The 18,820-nt window shown below is 42.0% G+C and overlaps 1 protein-coding gene across 2 annotated transcripts in view; it reads right to left on the bottom strand.

Annotated features, from left to right (window-relative positions):
* LOC141107498 (major histocompatibility complex class I-related gene protein-like) overlaps positions 1–766 on the bottom strand; it is a 90,199-nt gene extending 89,433 nt beyond the window's left edge. The window contains exon 1 of one of the 2 annotated variants that reach the window (XM_073598267.1): positions 321–766. Coding sequence is in view for 1 of the 2 variants with exons in the window: in XM_073598269.1 (XP_073454370.1) it covers positions 321–369 (49 nt within the window). In the remaining variant the exon portion in view is untranslated. The remainder of the gene's footprint in view (positions 1–320) is intronic. The other variant, XM_073598269.1, reaches the window with a different exon arrangement.
* Positions 767–18,820: the final 18,054 nt, after the last annotated feature.

The raw sequence follows: 18,820 nt of genomic DNA, 5'->3' as shown, positions 1-18,820 counted from the left end.
GTGTCCACTTTGTGTAAGCAGGAAGGACATGGACCTGTCATTAGGCTGCTCAGCAGGGGATCAGTGGACAGGTCCCCTGCTGAGAAAAAACAGATCAGGCCCATGTGAAAGAGGCCTTAAGGTCTCAAACAAGGACCAACTCCATAATAAAGGCTAAAATTACAACATAAAATAATTAATAATGAGTTTCTATAACTCCTATAGTTACGTGATCCGTCCCTTTAATGTTCTATTTATGTTTTTTTTTTGAGCTGTTAAAAAAAATTTAAAAGCAGAAAAATACTCTGTACTGACCCCATACATATAAATAAGGTACTCACCAGAAAATACAGCTGACACTCTTAAAATTAGGAGTAGGATCAACTTCATTCTTCTGCAGAGAAGTTCCCGTATAAACTTTACACCGTGTCTTCAGTGCCTTGAAATTCCCTAATTCCAGAAAGGTCTGACGTAGAAATAAAAATTCCCCAAGCTCCAACCAAGGCAGGCTCACCAATACCAGAAGGGTGGTAATTTCTCTGCTTGGCCAACAAAATAACTCAAAGACTAAAACAGCCAGCTTCTGGAAGTTATTAAAAACACAAAAAACAATAGTGCCAGCTAATATTCCTATAAAGTGTTTAGTTCTTCTTTGCCAAGATCAATAGGTAGAATAATGACCAAGATCAAACGTTCTTCTTCTTTTAGTCCTATCTTATGTCTCAAAAAATGTCTTCAAAAGCAGAAATAGGGAAATGTGTTTTATTTTTCAGCACCATTCTAACCAGTCTAACCGGAGAAGCCGGTAACAACTCTACTCAAGAACATCATACAGTTTGGTTACTAATCACCTTTGCGCATAGCAGCTCTGCTCTAGACAATTGACCAAAAAAAACAAATAAAAATAAAACTCAGGTCAACATAGGTTGCCAAGCAGGAAAGAAGTTTAGAGAAAATGTGACAGTGAAACTTCAGGGATTTTCCGTTTAAAAAGAAAAGAAAAATATTAGTGTGAACTCACAAAAATGTAACACATGCAAAATGCCACTGCTTTGTGTTGTTTGTGAATTTGTGCAACTGAAAATATTTTTCATTCCTTCCAGTGCATTGATCTACTCTGATAAGAGTTATTTGGAATATACACTATATGACCAAAAATATTTGTAATTGCCTTTACACGCATATGAACTTTAATGCCATCCCATTCTTAGTCCGTAGGGTTCACTATTGAGTTGGCCCACCCTTTGCAGCTATAACAGCTTCAACTATTCTGGGAAGGCCGTCCACAAGGTTTAGGAGTGTGTCTGTGGGAATGTTTGACCATTCTTCCAGAAGTGCATTTGTGAGGTCAGGCACTGATGTTGGATGAGAAGGCCTGGCTCACAGTCTCTGCTCTAATTCATCCCAAAGGTGTTCTATTGGGATGAGGTCAGGACTCTGTGCAGGCCAGTCAAGTTCCTCCACCCCAAACTCACTCATCCATGTCTTTATGGACCTTGCTTTGTGCACTGGTGTGTAGTCATGTTGGAACAGGAAGGGGCTTTCCCCAAACTATTCACACAAAGTTGGGAGCATGAAATTGTCTATAATGTCTTGGTATGCTGATCACTGGAACTAAGGGGCCAAGCCCAACCCCTGAAAAACAACCCCACACCATAATTCCTCCTCCACCAAATGATTTGGACCAGTGCACAAAGCAAGGTCCATAAAGACATGGATGAGCGAGGTTGGGGTGGAGGAACATGACTGGCCTACACAGAGTCCTGACCTCAACCCGATAGAACAATTTTGGAATGAATTAGAGCGGAGACCTTGAGCCAGGCCTTCTTGTTGAAAATCAGTGCCTGACCTCACAAATGTACTTCTGGAAGAATGGTCAAACATTCTCATAGACACACTCCTAAACCTTGTGGACGGCCTTCCCAGAAGGGTTGAAGCTGTTATAGCTGCTAAGAGTGGGCCAACACAATATTGAACCCTACAGACTAAGACTGGGATGCTATTAAGCGCTTGCCGACCAGCCACTGCAGTTAGACTGCGGCAGGTTGGCACCGCTGAGCAAATCGCGGTAGCTATATGTTGGCTCTTTAAGACTCTATAGCAAGTGTGTGCACACCCGCCATGATGTCTGCCAGGCACCCGCGATCTCTCCTGACAGAATGAGAACGGGGATCTGTGTGTGTAAACACACAAATCCCGGTTCTGTCAGGAGAGTAGAGACAGATCGTGTGTTCCTAATAGCTAGGAACACACGATCTGTCTCCTCCCCCAGTCAGTCACAACCCACTACAGTTAGAAACACACCTAGGGAACACACTTAACCCCTTGATTGCCCCCTAATGTTACCCCTGCCAGTGACATTTATACAGTAATCAATGGCTATTTTTAGCTCTGATCGCTGTATAAATGTCAATGGTCCCACAAAAGTGTCAAAAGTGTCCGATCTGTCTGCCGCAATGTCGCAGTCTCGATAAATATTGCAGATCGCCGCCATTACTAGTAAAAAAAATAATAATAAAAATGATATAAATATATCCCCTATTTTGTAGATGCTATAACTTTTGTGCAAACCAATCAATATACGCATATTGCAATTTTTTTTACCAAAAATATGTAGAAGAATACATATTGGCCTAAACTGATGAAGAGATTTGTTTTTTTACATTTTTGGGGGATATTTATAATAGCAAAAAGTACCAAATATTGTGTTTTTTTTTCAAAATTGTTGCTTTTTTTTGTTTATAGTGCAAAAAATAGAAACTGCAGAGGTGATCAAATACCCCCAAAAGAAAGCTCTATTTGTGGGGGGAAAAAGGACATCAATTTTGTTTGAGTACAATGTCACACGACCACGCAATTGTCAGTTAAAGCGACGCAGTGCCGTATCGCAAAAAATGGCCCGGTCAGGAAGGGGGTAGATCCTTCCGGGGCTGAAGTGGTTAAAGTTCATGTCTGTGTAAAGGCAGGTGTCCCAATACTTTCGGTAATATAGTGTACACTATTATTCCATTAATATATTTTTATTGAAAGAAAGAAATGGCATTGTAATAAAAATAACATCGCTTATTAGCAATAAACCTGGCTACACATTAGCCAACTCTATTATGGGTTGCAACCTGCTCTTCTGTTTCTCAGCATCTCAGAAGCTCAAAACTGCACATATGTCCAGTGGAGAAGAATTTACTATCCATGCCAACTTTTTTAAGGATTCAAAACAAAACAAGAATAATCAAGAAATGGAGGCACTTTTTGGAGACCAGTGACACCAATACAGTGATCAGTGCTAAAAAAATGCACTGTCACTGTGTAAATTACACTGGCAGGGAAGGGGTTAACATCAGGGGTGATCAAAGGGTTAGGTGTGCTTCTAGGGAGTGCTTTCTAATGCCCCGTACACACGATCTGAAAATCGGATGACAGATTGTCCGACTTTTTTCGCTTACTAGTCACAAGTAGAAACTGAATAGGTTACTAATATCACGAAAATTCTCGTACGACAGGAAAAAAAATTGGAAGTGATGTCATTTGTAATGGATTTGTATTGTATTTTCGGTTGACAACTGTACTGACTAAACGAAAATCGTGCGATCTGGTATTGTATGAGGAAAATTTTTGCGCTTGTCCGATCGGATAATATCGGATGAACTGTCATAATCGGCTATCGAAAGCTCTGTACTAACGATCCAATTATCACACGATTGCTTCGAAAGCGGTATTTTTTGGACGATTTTCAGATCGTGTGTACGGGCCATTACTGTCAGGGGGATGCTGACACTGGAGGAAAACAGAAATCCGTGTTTCTGCTTAGCAGAAACACAAGATCTCCATTTTCCTCCCTCACAGAACTACAGTCTGCCTTGTTTACATAGGCAGACCGCCGTTCTGTTTCTCCTCTGAACGATCGTGGTCGCCGGACCCGCTGATTGGCTCTTGCTGTGTTCAATCACAGCGGGAGCGCGGCTTCGGCAGCACACGGACCCCAGTGCCGACAACAGCGATCGTGTACAGGTATGTGATCTTGCGCTTAAGCGCTGCCCTGCCACATTAAATGTATGTGGGGCAGTCCTTAAGTGGTTAAAGTGTAACTCCACTTTTGTCGGGAAAAAAGAACATTTCCCCCGGTGATCAATATACATTGCAATGATTTTAGCAACCTTTGTTGCAGATTCCTACCTTTAGTTGCTCTGAAGAAAAAGCTGTTTGTCCCACTATATCTTTTGGATACTGGTACACAATAAGTGATTATAGAAGTGTATATAAAGCTACCTATTTAATTATAGAGTAGAAAAGGGTTAAACCCCTATCATGTTGTTTTCTTTTTTGTGTATGTCCCGCTAAGGAGATTTACCTTCACTTCCTGTGTTTGAGATGCAACAAGAAATAAGTGTAAATCTCTCCAAAGTGAAGAGAATTCCCATCTTAGAGAGTTATCACAGGAAATTGAATCCTTATTGAAAGATGTCCCTCTTGCCCTGGTGACAACTTACACATTTTGAATCTCCCCTCACATTGTCTCTGTGATAATGGTTACAATGACACAGTCAGCAAACACTTCACAGGGGATCTAACCCATTATATAAAAACTAAACAAAAATGTATATACAATACACTTTTGGGTTGAATTACTGAAACTGGGGAGTGCAAAATCTGGTGCAGCTCTGCATAGAAACCAATCAGCTGCCAGTTTTTTTTTTTGTCAAAGCTTAATTGAAAAAGCTGAAGTTAGAAGCTGTTTGGCTGCTTTGCACAGCTGCACCAGATTTTGCACTCTCCGGTTTTGGGAAGGCAAACACAATGGGGTTGATTTACTAAAGTCAAACAGACTGTGCACTTTTGAAAGTGCAGTTGCACTCTGCAAGGGCAGTTTTTTCAGAGCTTAGTAAATAATGGAGAGCTCTGCTGACTTCCATCATCCAATCATGTGCAAGGAAAATGACAAAAACAGCATTTTTGCTTACACGTGATTGGATGATGGAAATCAACGGAGCTCTCCATTATTTACTAAGCTCTGAAACAACTGCCCTTGCAGAGTTCAACAGCACTTTCAAAAGTGCACAGGCTATTTGACTTTAGTAAATCAACCCCAAAGTGTATGTATATCAGTTATTTTCAGTAAATCTAGCCCTTTATTTGCACCTTGGGCTCAGGTTTGCTTGTAATTCATGGGCCCCTCTGCCAGTTTATTGGGGTCATTCATAAAGGCAGATGTACAAAGGTTTTTGTGTTTTGTTTCCAAAATACGAGCAATTATTATCCGAACAATACTTCCAGGTAGAGGAAAGACACATGAATTGGGCGTGGCAATATGATTATCTTAACCACTTCAGCCCTGGAAGATTTGGCTGCTCGATGACCAGAGCATTTTTTGCGATTCGGCACTGCATCGCTTTAACTGACAATTTCGCAGTCATGCGACGTTGCACCCACAACAAAATTGATGTCCTTTTTTCCCCACAAATAGAGCTTTCTTTTGGTGGTATTTGATCATCTCTGCAGTTTTTATTTTTTGCGCTATAAACAAAAAAAGACCGACAATTTTGAAAAAACACAATATTTTGTACTTTTTGCTATAATAAATATCCCCAATTTTTTTTAAAAAAAGCTGATTTTTTCCTCAGTTTAGGCCGATATGTATTCTTCTACATATTTTTGTTCATAAAAATCACAATAAGCGTATATTGATTGATTTGCGCAAAAGTTATAGCGTCTACAAAATAAGGGATAGATTTATGGCATTTTTATTATTAATTTTTTTTTACTAGTAATGGCGGCGATCTGCAATTTTTATCATGACTGCAACATTATGGCAGACACATCGGACACTTGTGACACATTTTTGATTGACAATTATACAGTGATCAGTGCTATATAAATGCACTGATTACTGTATAAATGTCACTGGCAGGGAAGGGGTAAACACTAGGGGGCGATCAAGGGGTTAAATGTGTTCCCTGACTGTGTGTTCTAACTGTAGGGGGAGGAGACTGACTAGAGGGGATGACAGATCGTGATTTCTAGCTATTAGGAACTCATGATCTGTCTCTCCTCACAGAACAGATTTGTGTGTTTACACACATACATGTCCCTGTTCTGCCTCTTGTGCCCGCGATCGCTCGTAGCCAGTGGTCATCGCAACTATCGGCCACGAGCATCAGCACCCCCGCAGTGCAATGGGCGCCTGCTATCCCACTTAAAGGAGCCAACCTAAAGCTATGACAGCTCGTGGGAACGCATCGACCTGCCACAGTATAATGAAGGCATCTGGTCGGCAAGCGGTTAAAGTTGATGCAAAGCACAAAAGGCTTTTTACCTTCAGGCATTCTATGCCTGAAAGTAAAAAGCCTTCTGTGTGTAGCTCCCCCTATATTTAGCTGAGCCCCATCTCAATCCAGTGATGTGCACAAAAGACTTGTCTCTCTGGGTCTCTCCCTCCTCCTTGGTTGAGACAGCAGTGGTAGCCTTTGGTTCTCATTACTGTGAATCACAGACAGTGAGCCAATGAGCAGAGAGCGGGGTTGGAGCTGAGCCACGCTTCATGTGTGAATGGACACAGAGTAGTGGCTCAGGAGTGAGCCTGCTCGGGTGCAAGAGGGAGGGGCTAGGAGCACCGGCAGGGGACTCGAGAAGAGGAGGATTGATGGGCACTCATTAGTGGCACTGATGGGCACCAATGGGTGGCTTTGATAGCCAGCACTGATGAGGAGGCACTGATTGGCATCACAGGTAGGCACTTTTGGGCACTGGTGGACATGACAGGTGGGCACCACTGATGGGGGCTGCACTGATTATCAGTGCAGATTCCCCATCAGGAGAGCTGCTTATAGGCTGTCCTCTACTCGTACCCTGTCAGTGCGAATAGAGGAATGTTGATAACCAGCAATTCCTAGAAACACCGTGATCAGCTGTGATTGGACACAGCTGATCATGTGATAAAGAGCCTACATCATAGGCTCTTTACCGAGATCAGAGATGCGGTATGTCGGAGAAACACATTTGTTCTCTGCAACAGCCAGCAGATTTGAATGTTACTAGGTTACTAGGATGTTCTTCATTCATAGGAATAGCATAAATCAGGAAAACACTTGATTATGGCCACTAGATGGCACTGATGATCATTTTGTGTGTGTTGAATTTACAGTATAATGTCAAATGATTGATTTTCTGTTGCTTTTCCAAACCTACGATTGTGAATTTTAAATCCTTCTGCATTGTTTTCAGTAGATACAAGAACTGTAAAGAAAATTCTTCAAGGTGAGGAAAAATCCAAAATAAGTGATCTCATTGGAGGATTTCCCCTCACGTCCTGTTCTGGTGACAACTGAAAGTTTCCTTATTTCCGTTACTTTTAGTCTCGGGGATAGTGGTCAGCTGAACAAATATAGAGTGAAACTCCACAGAGGGGAAACAGACCACAATAAAACCTAACAGGGGTTTTAACCCTCCCCTACTCTATCTACAACTCACTATATACTTATTGTAAAGAAAAATACAGGATGTGGAATTGGGTTTTGGTTTCCCCCTAATGTAGAGCTTATCATTACTTTGAAAATAAAAGAAATAAAAAATAGATTCTTGTGTTGACTTTCCAGATAATGGCTGCTGGGCATGGTAAGGCTCTGTACAGTTCTAGTGGTGGGACAAGTGGGTTTGTGGTCATAAACACTACTCATCACCAGCAATATCCAAACCAAGCCTGTCCCCTAGTTCCCCTGAAAACTGTCCCCAGAGAAGTAATAGAGGGGATATCTTCCAATGGGGACACAAAAGGGAAAAAGCTCTCCTTAAGGCCCCTTTCACACTGGAGCGGTTTTCAGGCGGTATTGCGCTAAAAATACCGCCTGAAAACCGCCCCTAAACAGCCTCCGCTGTTTGTTCAGTGTGAAAAAAGTGAAAAAAGTCCTGCAAACTGCTTCTTTGGAGCGGGGAAGGAGCGGTGTATTCACCGCTCCTTCCCCGCTCCTGCCCATTGAAATCAATGGGACAGCGCGGCTATACCGCGGCAATACCGCGGCTATAGCCGCGCTGTACGAGGTTTTTAACCCTTTTTCGGCCGCCAGCGGGGGGTTAAAACGGCACCGCTAGCGGCCGAATACCGCTGCAAGAACGACGGTACAGCAGCGCTAAAAATAGCGCTGTTGTACCGCCGACGCCCCCACCACCCCAGTGTGAAAGGGGCCTTACTCTAAAATGAAAAAAAAAAGCGTTGCCTATAGTTACACTTTCAGGCATCCTTTCTCAAAGTTTTCAACACAGAGGAACCCTTGAAATATTTTTCCGGTCTCAGGGAACCCCCTGCTAAAAATGACTATATCTACAACTCACGATACATTAGTGTGATGGTCAGTGGGAAGAATTACCCCCTATAGATAGCTATAAAGATCAATGATTCCTTACATGTGATTGGGTATCTTTTGTAAAGTGAAGCTTCACCTCCTGTACTAAGCTCTGGAGAAACTTGCAAAGCGCACGGTCTATTTGCCTTAAAGTAGAACTATATGCAACACTTTCCTTGTTTAGTTTTGGATTGAAGTAAGGGAGTGTTATAACCCCTGTCAGATTTTTTAATTTTTGCCATCTATGTCCCCAGATTTCCTCTCTATTACTTTTCTAGGGTCAACCCAAAATTTGGGATTTTCTTTTACTTTCACTTTCTATGGTAAACAAGACAAATATAGTGAGGGTGAATCTCCCTAACGGGGACATAGACAGCAATAAAAGCCTGTCAGGTGTTCTAATCCCTCTGTTCAAATTTTTTTTTTTTAAATCCTTTAGTTATTCTCTAAAGGTAAAGGTTCCATTTTTTTAAAATGAAAATAACAAACATGTTATACTTACCTGCACTGTGTAATGGTTTTGCACAGTGTGACCCCAATCCTCCTCTTCTGGGGTCCCCCACCGGTGCTCCTGGCCCCTTCTCTTCATCGGGTTCCCCCACGGAGAGCCGCTTTCCCTGGGGGCACCAGTGCGGGGGCACTCCAGAGTGAAGCTGCTGCATCCATTGTCTTGGCCCTGCCCCCCCGGAGCTGTGTCACTGGATTTGATTGACAGCAGCTGTCAATCTGTCTAATGATGAGAGAGACAATGCCTGAAGCCGCTGGGCTTGTGCACATCACTGGATCGGGTGCAGGTAAGTGAAAGGGGGTCTCTGGGGTGAGCTGCAGCAAAAAAGATTTTTCACCTTAATGCATAGAATGCATAGAATGCATTAAGGTGAAAAACCGTGAGACTTTACATCCAATTTAAGTAAATCAACTCCAATAATTTCCATGTTTAGGGTTTCTATGCATTACTGTTGAGAGAACTGATCCAAAAGGGCAGAAACTATTCAAAATTGCCTATTATATTTTTACATATTCCTCAAATACTGCATGCCTGGACCACTACTTAATTACCGCATGCATTTAATAATTTTTTTAATTTCTGTGCATATATTTTAATGCCTTTTCATGCAGTATTTACCAAGCATTTTCAGCGTTTTGCAGTAAATACCGCAAATTGGTCTAGTGAATTGGCAGTTTCAGGTTTGCATGCGATATTTAGGCAAAATGTGTGCTGACACCTAAATATCTTGTGTGAGTTCATTCTGTGAATTAAATCCATTGATACTAAATTATATATTTTTTTTAATCCTACCTAAATTACATTGACCCTGACCTTTAACCCTAACCTTTCCCCGACTCTAACCCTCTCCTAAATCAAACCCTGATCTAGCTCTTTTATCTTCATTTCTTTTTTTACACTTTTCTTTGTTTACACTTTTGCCCTCCAGAAAGGAGATAAAAGATACAATGCACCTTCTTGGCTGCTTTCACACTGGGGCGTTTTTCAGAAATGGCCTCTAATGCCTGGAAACCGCCTCTCTATTTATTCCAGTGTGACTTTTCACACTGGAGCGGTGCGCTTGTGGGACGTTCTGAAATGTCCTGCAAGCAGCATCTTTGGGGCGGTTTGGGAGCTCTGTATACATCGCTCTCAAAATGCCCTGTCCATTGCAATAAATGGGCAGCACTGCTGAAGCGCCTGCAAAGCCATTCGGCAGCACTGCAACACGGGCGCTTTTAACTGTTTCTTTGGCCGCTAAGGGGGATTAAAAGCGGTGGCAGCTGTGCCAACCTGCAACCTTAGACATAAAAAAGAGAGAACATCCAACCATACCACTTAAGGTTGCCAACATCCCTTATGCAGTAAATATGGAGAAGGAGATACCCCCCAAGGAACTGGGACTTTAGCGGCAACAATTATACCAAAATACAAATTTTATTAAATAAATATACATATATACAGAAAATGTCAAACCACTAAAAATTAGATGACAATAACGATGAATTCCCATAAGGTCCAGAAAGCCCGACGCGTTTCAGGACACAAACGTGCCTTCGTCAGGGCAAAGAGTCAGGAAGGAATCACACTGTGTAGAAATCAAATACATAAATGAAAAACAATAATTACAAAAATGATTTGCATCATGGGACATACAGCATGAAAATAACATAAAGGCATACCCTGAATGGTCATCATGAAGTTACACTGCTGGGCTGGGGGCAAAAGCGGTGTATGTCTGCGATGCTGCTTTTGCCCCCAGTCCAGCAGTGTAACTACATGATGACCATTGGTTAATTAAGCTTTAGCAATAAAACCTGGAAGCTGATTGGTTTCTCTGCAGAATTGTGACTAATAAACCCCAATGAGATCTGGACTATCTCTCCCACAGAGCTTTCAGTGATATAGATGGTTAGATATCTTTTTAGCTTTCAGTGATATAGATAAGGTGCCGAAACTTAACCTCAGCTTGTTTAACCACTTCGGCCCGGAAGGATTTGCCCCCTTCTTGACCAGGCCATTTTTTGAGATATGGCGCTGCGTCACTTTAACTGAAAATTGCGCGGTCGTGCGACGCTGTACACAAACAAAATTTATGTCCTTTTTTGCCACAAATAGAGCTTTCTTTTGGTGGTATTTGATCACCTCCGCGGTTTTTATTTTTTGCGCTATAAACAAAAATAGACCGACCATTTTGAAAAAAAAAAAAAATATTTTTTACTTTTTGCTATAATAAATATCCCCTATTTTTTTTTAAATTTATTTATCAGTTTAGGCCAATATGTATTCTGCTACATATTTTTTTTTTTAAATCGCTAAAAGCGTATATTGATTGGTTTGTGCAAAAGTTATAGCATCTACAAACTAGGGGATAGATTTATAGCATTTTTTTTATTTTTTTATTGTGGCTAGAGAGGCCACAATTAACCACAATTCTGCAGAGAAACAATCAGCTTCCAGGTTTTATTGCTAAAGCTTAATTGACCTGTTGCCAACCAGCCACCGACGGTATACAGCTGCAGGTTGGCACGAATGCTCAAGCCGCCGTAGGTGTACGTCGGCCACTTTAATCACTTAAGGACCAGCCGCCATCATTATACTGTGGCAGGTTGGCTCTCCTGGGCCAATCACCGTAGGTGTATGTTGGGCACTTTAAGAACGATAGTGGGGGTGCACGTGCCCACGGCCAACGCAAGAGCTGATGCACGTGGCCAGCGGCTGCTATGTCTGCTGGCCACCCACGATTGATCCACAGAGAGCCAGAATGGGGATCTGTCAATGTATAAAGACAGATCCCGTTCTGTCAGGGGAGGAGAGAAAGATCTGGTGCTCCTAGTGATTAGGAACAGCGATCTCTCTCCTCCTTCAGTCAGTCCCCCCCACAGTTAGAAACACCTCCCAGGGAACAAATTGAACCCCTTGATTGCCCCCTAGTGTTAACCCCCTTCCCTGCCAGTGACATTTATACAGTAATCAGAGTATTTTTATTGCACTGATGGCTGTATAAATGTCACTGGTCCCTAAAATGTGTCAAAAGTGTCTAATCTGTCTGCAGCAATGTCGCAAAATTGCAGATCACCTCCATTACTAATTAAAAAAATAATAAAAATGCTATAAATCTATCCCCTATTTTGTAGACACTCTAACTATTGCGTAAACCAATCAATATACGCTTATTGTGATTTTTTTTTTACCAAAAATATGTAGAAGAATACATATCGGCCTAAACTTTGAAAAAATTTCCTTTTTAAAAAAAAAAATGGGGATATTTTTTATAGCAAAAAGTACAAAATATTGTGTTTTTTTTTTTCAAAATTGTCGTTTTTTTTTTGTTTATAGCGCAAAAAATAAAAAACACAGAGATGATCAAATACCACCAAAAGAAAGCTCTATTTGTGGGAAATAAAGGATGTCAATTTTGTTTGGGTGCAGCGATGCATGACCGCGCAATTGTCAGTTAAAATGACGCAGCGCCGAATCGCAAAAAATGGCCTGGTCATTCAGCAGCCAAATCTTCCGGGGCTGAAGTGGTTAATTGAATTGTATTAGTCGAATCCCCTTTAAACCTACGTTTCTATAACTATTTTTAAAACAAAATTATGATGGTTCAACTACCAAGGAATATGTTTACACACCGATTTAAATATACATTATAGATTCACATCAGTCCCTACCCTCAAGGAGCTTGCAATCTAAGGTCCCTAACTCACATTTGGGATTCGAACCAGTGACCCTCTTTACTGCTAGGCTACTCACTATATATATACACATATATGCATTATTTAAGGACATAATTGAGGGACGGGTATTGTAGTACAGACCTGTTTGTATGGCGTCACTGCTGGAGAAATGCACATTTTAGTAAAGTGTATATACAATGAATGCACTATATATATTCACATATAGATAGGTGCACTAAACTTAGTGAAGGACATAACATTTATGTTATGGTATTTATAACTCAGTTAAAACAAAGAGAGTTTCCCAATTACACTGCATTGTACTTTCCAGTTGTTGCAATTTCTTGCTGTGCAGTGTGTAGGATTAGAGTTTGACTTGTAATGTGAGGGTGACACCTGGTGGACATTTTTACCAATGCAGATGTTTTAATTAAATCTGTTCACTTGTTATACAAGGGTGACATCTAGTGGTGCTTCTGTTTGTTGCAGGCAGATATTTTTCTATTTAAAAAAGGGGCTCGTTACAGCTAAATTAACATACATAGCATACGAATTTTAAATATGCATGCCAAGCTGTCAAGACTTTTATTGCACATATTCCTTGGTGGTTTAACCATCATAATTTTCTTTTCAAAATGACTATAAAAACGTAGGTTTAAAGGGGATTCAACTAATACAATTCAATTAATGAATAAAAAAAGGTACAAGATCTTTTATCTCAATTTTGCCAGAGGCAAATTGATGGGTAAGGACCCTGCCATTAGCCAGAGGGATGTGTAAGTGATCTATTACACCTAAACGCCCCCAGGGCAGTGTAAAATCTACATTAGGAAGAGAGTCATCCTGAGCTCACCAGAGTCAGGCCTGCAAGCACCCTGCGGAGTGTGACTCTGTGCGATGGGAGTGAACCAGAAGAGGCTCTTGCTGTGCAAAGTCCTTTTTCCCAGCACGGTTGTCGATATTCATTGACTTTCAACACTTTTGGTCAAAAAAGGTCATCTTTCCACAAACAATGTGGTCAATAGATATCCTCTACTGGGGAACTGTGGAGGTTAATCTCTTCTTTAAAAAAACAGCCATTGTGAATAATTCCTGTAATGTGCCTAATATGTTTATCTCCTATTATCATCAGCTTCATCTAGTGGCCATGTTTTATTTTCATGAATGCTTTATTCAGGAAAAAAAAGCATTATGGCCATTAGATGGAGCTGATAACCATAGGAAATAAACATATTGGACACATTATAGGGATTTTTTGTAATGGCTGTTGAATGCTGAGACATTTGAACAGAATTTTTTTCTCATAAATAGTCCCCATAGATTTTATTCCTTAACTTTGCATATTTATTTTGCATCCATGACTCAATGAAAATACCAAAGCCACGGCATCACGCCAACCATACAAACAGCATTCATTGAACAAGGTTAGTGTTGGTAGACTCTATATTTCCTGTAACCATTTCTCATCAGCTGTACTCATATATGTGTCCTCTCGGTGGCTGGGCTTGAATGCTGAGAAGGCAGCATATATGCATTCCAAATGTAAACATTTCTGTGCTTAGAGCGCGTTCCCCTTAGAGCTACCAGCACAGTTAACAATGGGTACCGGAAAGCTCCTGATGCTTATTTGCGATCAGCTTTTCGATCATGTGACCGCAGTGACTTCATCAGTTTGGGCCAATATGTATTCTTCTACATATTTTTGGTAAAAAAAAAATTGCAGAAAGCGTACAGTATATTGATTGGTTTGCGCAAAAGTTAAAGTGTCTACAAACGATGGGAAAGATTTATTGCATTTTTATGGCATTTTTATTATTATTATTATTATTATTTACCAGTAATTGCGGTGGCCTGCAATTTTTAGCAGTATTGTGACATTGCGGCGGACAGATCGGACACTTTTGACACATTTTTGGGACCATTGACATTTATACAGCTCTATAAATATGCACTGATTACTGTATAAATGTCACTGGCAAGGAAGGGGTTAACACTAGGGGGCGATCAAGGGGTTAAATGTGTGTTCCCTCAGTGTGTTCTAACTCTATGGGGATAGGACCGACTAGGGGAAGAGGCATATGGTTGTTCCTACTTAGTAGCAACACACAATCTGTCTCCTCTTTACACACACAAATCCCCGTGCTGGCTCTTGTGCACACAATCACATACGCCCTCTGGCGGCTCTCTTGGGCAAAGCCGTACCATACCGAATTTTGCCAAGGAGAGCCATTCTGCAGTAGTAAAGTACATGAGCCGGTCGGGAACCGGTTAATATTCTCAACTTGATGGTAAATGAAAATACTTTATAGTCTAAAGACTTTTTCTAAGAACATGTGAAAAGCAGCAGAGCTACTGATACACATCCCTGTCTCTATGTATGGCCAAGCTTTTATTTCACACATGGGGTCATATTCCACATTTCTATACTGTGGAAGTAACTATGACTCTCCCCTCGACACCAACTGATTATGGGCCAGTCACTCTTACTGGATAGAGCACACATTAAAGCTGGCTACAAATTATACAATTTTCTTGTACAACTTTCCTTTAGAGTTATCAAAACCATATAATATGAGGTCAAACCTAAACACTTCCCATTTGTATGCAATCAGACAGGTCCTTGCACTACATAGTTGAAGGTAAATCTAAAGGAAATTGAAAAAAAAAAGTATAATGTTTTGCCAGCTTTAGTCCTGGCAGCCAGACTCTATCTGCTACACTCAACGCTTGATTCAGTATAGAGCTGCACGATTCTGGCTAAAATGAGAATCACAATTTTTTTGTTCAGAATAAAGATCATGATTCATGATTTCACATTATACGAAAAAATTCGGCTAACTTTACCGTTTAGTTTTTTTTAAAATTCATTTTCAAGTGTATTTTTAAAAAAATGTGTTTGAAAGACTGCTGCCCAAATACAGTTTGACATAAAATATTGCAACAACCGCCATTTTTTCTCTAGGGTCTCTGCGTCTCTGATATATATATATATATATATATGTGTGTGTGTTTGGGGGTTCTGAGTAATTTTCCAGCAATGAATATTGATTTTAACTTGTAAGCAACCAGTGCCAGAAAAAGGTTTAGTCTTTAAGTCAGGGGTAGGCAACCTTTTGAACACAGTGTGCCGAAAAAAATTGAGCGTGCCGATTTTATAACAAAAAAAAGTTTTTTTTATAAAGTAAATGCTGTAAACTACATGAGCAGTAGTGAGAAATTACCATCCTGCACTCTCACGCCTCAGATCAGCCCCAATTCACCTGCACATCTGCCCCACCACTGTACTACCCTGCACATCTGCCTCCCCAATGTGCTCCCTTTCTCATCTGCGCCACCACTGTAACCCCCTGCTCATCTGTCCCACTACTGTAACCTCCTGTACATCTGTCCCACTACTGTAACCCCCTGTACATCTGTCCCACTACTGTAACCCCCTGTACATCTGTCCCACTACTGTAACCTCCTGTACATCTGTCCCACTACTGTAACCCCCTGTACATCTGTCCCACTACTGTAACCTCCTGTACATCTGTCCCACTACTGTAACCCCCTGTACATCTGTCCCACTACTGTAACCCCCTGTACATCTGTCCCACTACTGTAACCTCCTGTACATCTGTCCCACTACTGTAACCCCCTGTACATCTGTCCCACTACTGTAACCTCCTGTACATCTGTCCCACCACTGTACCCCCTGTTTTTCTGCCCCACCACTGTAACCCCCTGCTCATCTGCCCCACCAATGTTCTTCTTTTATCATCTGCCCCACCACTGTACCTCCCTGCACATCTACTCCACCGCTGTACCACCATGCTTTTCTGTCTCACCGCTGAACCATCTTCTCATCTGTCCTAACACTGAACTTATCTGCTCATCTGCCCCACCACTGTAACCCCCTTTCTCATCTGCCCCACCACTGTACCTCTTGCACATCTGTCCCACCTCTGTACCCCCTGCTCTTCTGCCCCACCACTGTAACCCCCTGCTCATGTGTTTCACCGATATACCTTCTTTCTCCTCTGCACATCTGCTCCATCACTTTACCCCCTGCTCTTCTGTCTCACTGTTGAACCCCTTCTCATCTCTTCCACCACTGTCCCTCCTGCACATCTGCCCCACCACTGTACCCTCCTGATCTTCTGTCCCACCTCTGAACCCCCCTGGTCATCTGCTCCACCGCTGTACCCTCTTCTCACCTATGACATGCGTGATATGCAGAGTGGTGAAAGGAAGCAGAGATGAGACACATCTACCTGTCCTGGCACACTCACCCTGCTGATCCACCTCTCACATCCAGCCCACATGCTTGTATGGGATGTATGTGATGTCACATACAAGCATCTGGAATAGCAATGATGAGCTTAGGTCAGGGGCATTTTCTGAAAGCAGTGGGCCTGTGTACAGAATCATGAGTTGGGCCCCTGCAGCCGAGGAAAAGTGTGGCGCAAAGCACCACAGCAAAAGTTGGGTGTGATTTTCATTGCGCTGAATACTGGCTGTGTCTTAAAGGCACACAGAGTCCCGGGTTCAGTAGTAAGTGACACAAAGCTTCAGGAATAATTTCAACAAAGTTCCCAGAAATTCAACAGTAATTCCACAAACTGTCACCTGATTGGTTTTCTCAATCGCAGTGAAATCCCTTCTTTCTGAGATTGGTAGTGGCAACCAAGCGAGTCATCTTCCTCCATATGGTGGGCGGGATAAGCAGGACTGTGATTGGCTTTAGCAGTGGCCAATGACAGTCCTCCTCCTGGAAACAGGGACCGCCCCCCCCTAGCAGAACTTCACCCAATCTCTTCCCTTCACAAAAGCTGATGATCGCAGCTACAGCAAAGTTAGAGAACCAAACAATGTTTCCAATCTTTTACAATGTGTGGGTGTGCAGTGCCTCCCCCTCAGTGCAGGTGCGGTGTGGGGAATTCTGAAATTGTAATACATTAGTGTCTCACTGACACTTCCCTGTCCGCTCTGCTGATGGGGAGGGAGTCGAGTGCCAGCAAAAGAGGCTTTGTGTGCCGGGGGTTGCCTACCCCTGCTTTAAGGCTTCATGTACACGGGATGTTTCTCAACCTCTCCTGAACGCTGGAACATCACAGCTAGTAATCCACATTTAAAACGTGTGTTTAGCAGCGTTTACAAGCTGCATTTGTGTTCAGGTGCAATTACTAAAGATAACCTCAGGAGATCCTCCCAAATGATTAGAAAGCAGTAAAACAAGTATTTCTTAACTATTTCAGCCATTCTGTGAGGGAACAGTGTGAGTAGCAGCTGAGAAAGCAGTGTGCTTGTAGCTAGTCGTTATTTTTTGGTTGGTTTGTTAATATGGATCCCATGATGAGCATGTGTGAGGAAATGTGTGAGGAAATGCTCCTGATGTTGCTTTTGCTGAGGCTCCAAAGACATAGAAAATTGCGTGAGGACCAGAGTTCATCACTACTGGACACATCCATTGATGGCTCAACGCATGTCCACAGGAGACTTTTCTAATATATATGTTCAGCTGCATAATTACCCAGAGAAATTTTTTAATTTGATGATGTTGAAACTCTATGTCTCCTCATTGCAGATATCTGTCCCATTAATCAAAGTCTTGAAGAGGACAATGTGTAGATAAGCTCAGAACTTGGATGAAGGGTGGGCCAGTGTAATAGATAACACGTGAGAGATTGATGTAGGGTTACAGGCTGGGGGAAGGAAGAAACAATTCTATGAATCCCATTAGCTAGCTGGAAAACTTTATAACATGTTGGGTCATAAAGAAATGCAAACAGCCAAACATTAGGGTCTCAAGCTCAATGTGGGGGTCATCAGGTTAAATTCTCAATGGTTGATGAGGGAGTGAAATTCCTATTCAACTTCAGCATCAAGTAATGCAAGTTGTGTATTGTACAGAATAATTGGCTGATGAGGGGGATATCACATGGTATATCAAGCTTGCATACAGTGATAATTGAGTTTTTGGTGTGTTTTTAGCATTTTCAAGGCTCAAAAGTAATAAATAAAATGTTTCCCTTTAAAAACGCTACTAGACGAAATGCCCAACTGCTCCAAAGCAGCAGTGTACATGAGGCCTAAGTTCAGGGCCGCCATCAGGGGGGTACAGCCCATGCACTTGTAAGGGGGCCCAGCGTCTGGATGGGCCCTGGCTGACTGGTAGGGATGTAAGAAGGCAGGGGTGGGTGCAGAGGAGCTCCGTGGATGCTCCTGTATGTGTGTGCGTTGGCAGGCTCCTGCTCTGTCATTGAGCTGACATCGGGCTTTTTGCTGCCACCTCTGGCCATTTCCTGCATGTGCACCCCTCTGCATGTGGAAACAAGAGCTGGGACTAGGACCACCTTACA

This window comes from Aquarana catesbeiana, linkage group LG09 (assembly GCF_042186555.1).
Source record: "Aquarana catesbeiana isolate 2022-GZ linkage group LG09, ASM4218655v1, whole genome shotgun sequence".
NCBI classification, from domain to species: domain Eukaryota; kingdom Metazoa; phylum Chordata; class Amphibia; order Anura; family Ranidae; genus Aquarana; species Aquarana catesbeiana.
Note: the sequence above shows the minus strand (reverse complement) of the source record. Positions and strands in the feature narration are given on the sequence as shown.